This window comes from Passer domesticus, chromosome 12 (assembly GCF_036417665.1).
Source record: "Passer domesticus isolate bPasDom1 chromosome 12, bPasDom1.hap1, whole genome shotgun sequence".
In the NCBI taxonomy this organism is placed as follows: Eukaryota; Metazoa; Chordata; class Aves; order Passeriformes; family Passeridae; genus Passer; species Passer domesticus.
In genome coordinates, this window is record NC_087485.1 from 1,149,307 (window position 1) to 1,156,336 (window position 7,030).

The 7,030-nt window shown below is 57.1% G+C and overlaps 1 protein-coding gene across 1 annotated transcript; it reads right to left on the reverse strand.

Moving 5' to 3' along the window:
* Nucleotides 1-652: 652 nt before the first annotated feature.
* RPL13 (ribosomal protein L13) lies at nucleotides 653-5,859 on the reverse strand. Its single transcript, XM_064387253.1, has 6 exons — nucleotides 5,734-5,859; nucleotides 5,436-5,548; nucleotides 4,499-4,640; nucleotides 2,919-3,092; nucleotides 1,597-1,653; nucleotides 653-850 (listed from the first exon to the last, which is right to left on the reverse strand). Exons 2-6 carry the CDS (start codon nucleotides 5,537-5,539, stop codon nucleotides 692-694), a joined length of 636 nt encoding a protein of 211 aa, XP_064243323.1. The 5' UTR covers nucleotides 5,540-5,548; nucleotides 5,734-5,859; the 3' UTR covers nucleotides 653-691.
* Between the last annotated feature and the right edge of the window lie 1,171 nt (nucleotides 5,860-7,030).

The following is a 7,030-nucleotide window of genomic DNA, read 5'->3' on the forward strand; positions in this document are numbered from 1 at the left end:
CCACGAGGATTGGCCAGAAGCCCCCCAGTTTCTCCTGAACTCCTGTGGTGCCACTTAAACTATCAGAATCATTTGGGATGGAAAAAGATCAGTTCACCCTCCCCCCAGTACTGCCAAGGCCACCACAAGGTTCTCAAGTGCCACATCTACCCAGGGATGCCTTTAGTCCATGAAGAAATGGCAGAAGGGCCCTGGAAGTGCAGCAGGGGCTGAGCCAAGGGCCAGGGAGTGCAGGATGGCACAGTCCAGCTCTGGAACTTGGCTCCACCCAAACCCAGCTGAGGGGCTGGGCCACACCTTGCTTCCCCTGCACCCCCAAAAGGGGGAAAAGCCCCCCACGACACCCAACTTGTACAGCTTTGCCTCACACAGATGTGTGGAAATCATCAAACCAGGAATACTGGCATGGAAGGCAGGGAAGGGGCAGCAGACAAAGCCTGGCACGGAGGGGGAACCCTCAAAGCCCCTCAGAATCAGAGCAGAAGGCAGAGGAGTGGGCACAAGGCAGGTGTTTAACTCGCTGTCAGGGAAATGTGGAGCCTCCAACCACAGCAAACGAGGCTTCCCACGCTGGAACACATCCCTGCACCTCCACGGCCACACGGGGCGGCTCTGCCTGCCACACGTGCCCCAAAACCACAGCACACCGGGCTCTGTAGGGCTCTTTATTGACAGTTCTGGGGAGAACAGTTCATTTCTTCTTCTCCACGTCCTGCTCCGCCGCTTCCTTGGCGCGCTTGGCGCGGATGCCGAAGAGGCGGGCGTTGGCCCGGGCCATGCGAAGGCTGGCAAAGGCCTTGAAGTTCTTCTCGTCTTCCGAGATGACACGCGCCTTCTCCCGCTTGAAAACCTGCGGGGAGAGCGCCAGACAGTCAGGCTGCCCTGGGAGGCCAGGCTTCCCACCACCACCCCTGCTCGTGCCATCTCCAGGCCCTGCTGGCCTGGATCTGCCTTCCCGCAGGTCCTGGGGCAGCAGGAATGAAAACAAGCACCACGGGAAACCTGAGTCAGGTTTCACAGAATGGCAGCATTGTTAAGGTTGGTAAAGACCTTTAATAGTGAGCCCAGCACCACCATGGTTACCACCAACCATGTCCTCAAGCGCCACATCCACGTGCTTTTTGAGCACTTCCTAGGATGGGGACTCTGCCACCACCCTGGGCAGCCAGGGATGGACAGCCTGGTCAGTGAGGCAATTTTCCTAACATCCAACCTAAACCTCCCCTGGCACAGCTCGAGGCTGTTTCCTCTAGTCCTGTCACTTGTCACCTGGGAGGAGAGCCTTACCCCCTCCCAGCTCCACCCTCCCATCACGGAGTTGTGGGGAATGGCAAGAGGTTTGTGACACTACTGGCAGCAGCTATGGGAAGCAGAGAGGATTTAGGCACAAATGGAGACCACAGAACCTGCCTGAGCAGTCCAACCCCAGCTGAACCCAAAGCGCCTCAATTTCACTTATTCCTGGCTTTTTTTTGATCCAGGATGGACAATACCTGGAGACAGCCATCCCCAGCTGTGAGGCAGCAAGGAGAGAACCCTCTCTGCAAGTCCAACCTCAATCACATCACACAGAGAACATGATTAAATGACACTTACGTTCTTGATGGGCATGACAGGTCCTGTGAGCTGAGTGGCCATCTTGAGTTCCTCTGGCTGCACAAAAGAAGACAGGAATGTTAGAAGAACACAATTTAAACTTCCCTGGCTAAAACCTCAGCTAAAGCACAGCAGGTAGCAGCTCAAGCACGGTGCTAATGATCCTGCCAGGAGCTGTAGCAGCGAAGGGAACAAAGCCAGCGTGTCAGAGCGTTTGGCACTGCTGAGCTGCACCAGCGACCCACGCTGTGCCCGCACCCCGCCAGGGCAGCAGCGGCCACAGCTCTGCCAGCTGGGACAGCTCTGACACCAACTGTGCTGCTCCCAATCCACACAGGATCACAGCATCATCCAGGCTGCAAAAGCCTCCGTGATCATCCAGTCCAAGCTGTGCCCAATCCTCACCTTGTTCCCAGCCCAGAGCACTGAGTGCCACATCCATTCCTTCCTGGGACACCTCCAGGGATGCTGAGTCCAAACCTCCCTGGGGCAGCCCCTGCCAATGCCTGACCCCCCTTTCCAGGAAGAAATTCCTGATGTCCAACCTGAACCACCTTCCCTGGCACAAACTGAGGCCGTTCCCTGAGCCTCCTTTTCTGCAGGCTGAGCCCCCACAGCTCATATACACCCAACACGTTCCTCAGCAACTCCTTCTCAGACTGATTCCAGCTTCTTGTAAGAGCATGTCATCAGACAAAAATGACTGAACGTTTACTGAATACAGCTGACTTCCAGCAAACACATCTGAATCAGTGTTTCAGCTCCAGGCTCTTCCTCCCTGCTCTGAAGATGGAGTTAAGCAGCTTGGAGCTGCCAGATTCTCCACAAGATGGGAGGACAGTCTGAACTCACCCCTGTGTTCCCTGGATCTACTGGCAGCAGATCCAGGAACACAGCTCTGCTCTGATCCTGGAGAGGTTTTAATGAAAACCATTTTTGAATGTCAATAACAATTGCCTTCTGGAGCCTGGCTGGCACACAGCCCTGGAGCCACTCACAGCCTGTCCCTCAGCCCTCCACCAGCAGGACTGACTCCAAGGGGAATTTCCAACCATTGTGACAATTTAGCTCTCTGAAGTAAAATTCAACTGGCTGAGCAAGGAGCAAAGCTCCAGGAATCAGCAGCAAAACAAGCCAGCAGCTGTTCAGCCAAATGCCTGAAGTGCCACTGCAACCCAGAGTGCCCTGTTAGACTGACCCTGCCAGGCCTGGCCTTGAGCTGGGCTCAGGACCACGGGGCTCACACATGGAGAAGGCTCAGGAGCTCTGCCTAACGCCAAACCTCCCAGAACAGGACACAATTCCAGCAGTCAGGTACTCACAGAGCTGTCTCCCTTCTTGGGCATGGCTGGCTTCCTGGGGAAGAGGATGAGCTTGGAGTGGTACTCCTTCAGCCTCTGCACGTTGGCCTGCAGGGACTCGGTGGACTTGTTCCGCCTCCGGGGATCCACGGAGATTCCGATAGTCCGGGCAAACTTCTTGTTGATGCCAGCGAGCTGAGGAGAGGGAAGGAGAGCAGTGTCAGCATCCCACGGCTCCCCACAGCCAGCCAGGGATCCCAGCACGGGATGCAGGCTCTGCAGGAAGGCTGGGCACCAGCTGAGGGACCAACTGTGCCACCAACAAAAGGTGTCCTGCTGTATCTTTGTGCTTAAAACGTTGCTCAGGCTGATTTCTGCAGGTGGATTTCCCTAGAGCAGCAACGTGCAACCCCTGCAGGACTCATCTAAACTTGGATTCAGACAGATGTTTATGAGTCAGCTCGTGGACAACTCTGGTTCACTGAATACTGGCAGCTCTATTGAATCAGGATTTTTTTCTGACCATCTGAAACAACCATTAAGTAACTATTTTTTTTACTACCTTAAACAAAAAACTAATTTTCTGTTTGAAGACAAACAGCTGCATCCTGCTTTGTGTTCCACCATTACCCAAAAATTAAAAAAAAAAAGTAATGAAGTATTTGGCACCCAGAAGAACAATCCCCTGCCTCAGTGCACCAATTTCAGTTATAAATGCTTTAATTAAGACACTGAAGCAGGCGCAGAGGCAGCTGGTGCAGCCAGCGAGCCCTGATGTGCAATCTGATCACACAGAGCAGGCCCTGCAGACCACCTTCAGCAGCTCAGCACACCTGGGCAGGTCACAGGGACAGGCAACAGGGGACAGGAAACACTTCCCACTTTAATCCAACTGTTATTACTCCAGCTACTCTGAGCTACTGCGCTGAATGCTTTTTCCTCCTGCTACAACATCCCCTGCTGCTCTTAGAACTAACCTGAGTTGAGTTCACTTGGTCCTTAACTGGAAACATTGGCAAAAATATTTAGAATTAGCAGAAAAATGTTTCATAAAGAAACAATTTAATGAAGACAATCTTAGTCTTCTCCCTCTCCCGAAAGAATTTCGGAGACTCAAGGCTCTTTCAGAATTCAAGTTTCACAGAATCTCTGAATAGACTGGGTTGGAAAGGACCTTAGAGATCTCAAGTTCCATCCCTTGCCATGAGCAGGGACACCCTCCCCTATCCCAAGCCCCATCCAACCTGGACTTGGACACTTCCAGGGATAAGGCGGCCACAGCTTTCCTGGGCACCTTATGCCAGGGCCTCCCCACCCTCAAAGGAAGAACTCCTTTCACATATCCAAACTAAATTTCCCTTATTCCAGCTTTATTTTTAACAAGATTTTAAATGACAGTCTCAGTAGATAAACAGACATTTATCTTTCACAGCACTCTTCACACACCCACTCCACCATCACAGGTAAGACCATCTTTCCCTGCTCCCAGAGCCAGGAAATCCCCAGCCCTCCCTGGCAGGTACCAGCACCTGAGGAAGTCACCTTGTGCAGGACAGCACAAGCAGCTGAGCTCAGACTTTGACTCGATGCTCTGTACTTACTTTAAGCTCCTCCAGGCTGAAGCCCCTGCCAGCACGGACCTTTTTGTGGTATCTGATGGTAGGGCACCTCACGATGGGCCGGATGGGCCCCGCCACGGGCCGGGGGGCGATGCGGCGAGCCTTGGCCTGGCGAGCCTTCCTCCTGCAAGGGCAGGGTCACAGCGCCTTCAGCCTGGAGAGGCCTCGCTGGGGGAGCCCGACCCGCGCCGACCCAGCCCCTGCCAAGGCCTGGCCATGCTTGGCAGGAAGAAATTCCCCGCGGTGTCCAACCCGAGCCTCCCCCGCACAAAGTGAGGCTGTTCCCTCTCCTCCTGTCCCTGCTCCCCAGAGCCCGACCCCCTCCTGTGAGGCAGAGACCCAGAAGGTTCCTCCTGAGTCTCCTTTCCTCCAGGCTGAGCCCCCCAGCTGCTCCTGGTGATCCAGACCCTTCCCAGCTCCATCCCTTCCCTGCACATGCTCCTCAATGTCTGTCATGCAACGAGGGGCCAAATACAACACCGCAGTTCCAGGTGTGACACCAGCAGTACCAGAGCAGGGGACAGGCGCTGCCCTGCTCCTGCTGGTCACCAGCCGAGTGTCACCAGCCTCCTGCCCACCTGTGACAGCCACGGGCTGCACGGCATCTCTACGGCATGAGCCACTCCCGCCCTTGCAGGGAGGCTTCTCCCCCGCCATGGCTCCGGAACGAACAGCCGGGCCGGGCCGGGCGCGGCTGCTGCTGCCCTGGGAGCGCCGCCGCCATCAGAGACCCAGGGAAGTGCGTTCATCACGGCGGAAGCAGCGATTCCGGAGACGTCTCATCACTTGGCTGCGGCTGGCAGCGGCTCGCCCCGAGCACGACGGGGCCTGGCCGAAGAACCCCGCGGCGTCCCGGCTCCGAAAGCGGCCGCGCACAGCCGGGACCGGCCCTCCCGCGGCCCCCCAGCTCCGGACTCACCTGCGGAGCTTGCGGGCGGGCTGGTTGAACCAGGTGGCGACGCGGCGCTGCCAGTCCTTGTGGAAGTGGGGCTTCAGGATCATCCCATTGCGGCTGGGCGCCATGGCTGCGGCCTGCGGACACCGGCACGGTTAACGCGGGCACACCCCAGGCGCCCCCAAGCCCGCGGCCCCCGGCCCGGCGCGGCCCCATCGGCGCCCCCGGGGCCTCCCCCGCAGCCCCGCGAGGGGCTGTGGCGGCGGCGGGCGCGGCCCCGGAGGGCGGATGGCGGTGGATGGAGCCCCGGGCCCTCACTCACCTCCCGCTACGACAATGGCGACCGGAAAGGAAGCGCTGGCGCGGCGGCGCCGGAAGTGCCGCGGCGTCGTCCAATGAGCAGCGCGGGAGCTGCCCGGAAAGGGGCGGGGCCAGAGAGGGGCGGGGCGGCTGCTCCGTGCCCGCAGCAAAGATGGCGGCGGCTTAAAGGGACCGCGCACGCGGGAGAAACGGGGAGCGCGGGCACGGAACGGGGCCACGGGGAACGGGGACAGGGGGAACGGGGCCACGGGGAACGGGGCCGCAGCCAGGCTCGATCGGCAGCAGCGGCTCGATGCCCTCTTCCTTCCGTGCCCAGCACCTCCTGGGCGGGGCAATGGGACGGACACTGGGCAGGGGTTCCCCTGGTCTCAAATCCTGAGAAATCCCCATCCAACCCCAGAGCAGGATCCCTGCTCCCTGCTGCCCTTTGGGGGAGCAGCATGATCTATTATAATTATATTCGAATGATAATGTATTTATTATTATGTTGTATTATTATAATTAATGTATTATTATTATTATTTCGATATTATATTATTATTATGAGGCAGGAGCAGATGCCAGGTCCCACAGCAGTGGGATGCACAGCCTTTGCCTGGGAGCAGTGGCACAGCAGTGCTGGCAGCACCCCAGAAGCCACCAAGGACCCTGCGCTGTCCCCTCCCAGTGCACTGCTCCCACCATCACACTCAGCTCCACACAACTGAACCCCCCTCCCCACAAAGGTTATGTGGGTTAAAAAAATAAAATCAAGGAAAACTTGAAATTTCATCTGCTGCCGGACAAGGAAATTCAAGAAGAAACAAGTTTGGAATGAAAACATCCAGGCAGCAGTGTCCAGAATGTAGAAAATTGCCTGTGTCCCTGAACTCAGGGGAAATCACTGCCCAGGCACTGAGCTGGGCCAGGGGAGAACAGGACACCTCCACATCCTCGGGGAAGCAGGAGGCTCCCACTCCAGCCCGGCCCGGAATGGGAGCCTGGGACTGTGACAAGGCCCCGGGGCTGGGAGCTGGCAGAGCCCAGGCTGGGCCGGGGTCTTTCAGGCCACAGACAGCCCTGATGGAGCAACTCCAGACAGAAATCCTTCCCAGAAGACGCAGCCAGCCAGGGCACTGCAGGCAGCAACAACCACTTCAATGCTGTCCCTGATGAACACCAGACAGCCCTGTCAGCAGGGCCCTTTGGAACAGCCACCAGGACGAGGGAGCTTTTCCTGTGCATTCCCAGCAAACACACCTGCTTCTGCTGCATTTCCAAGAGCACCTCCCCAGCCCAGAACCAGCAGCTCAGAACAT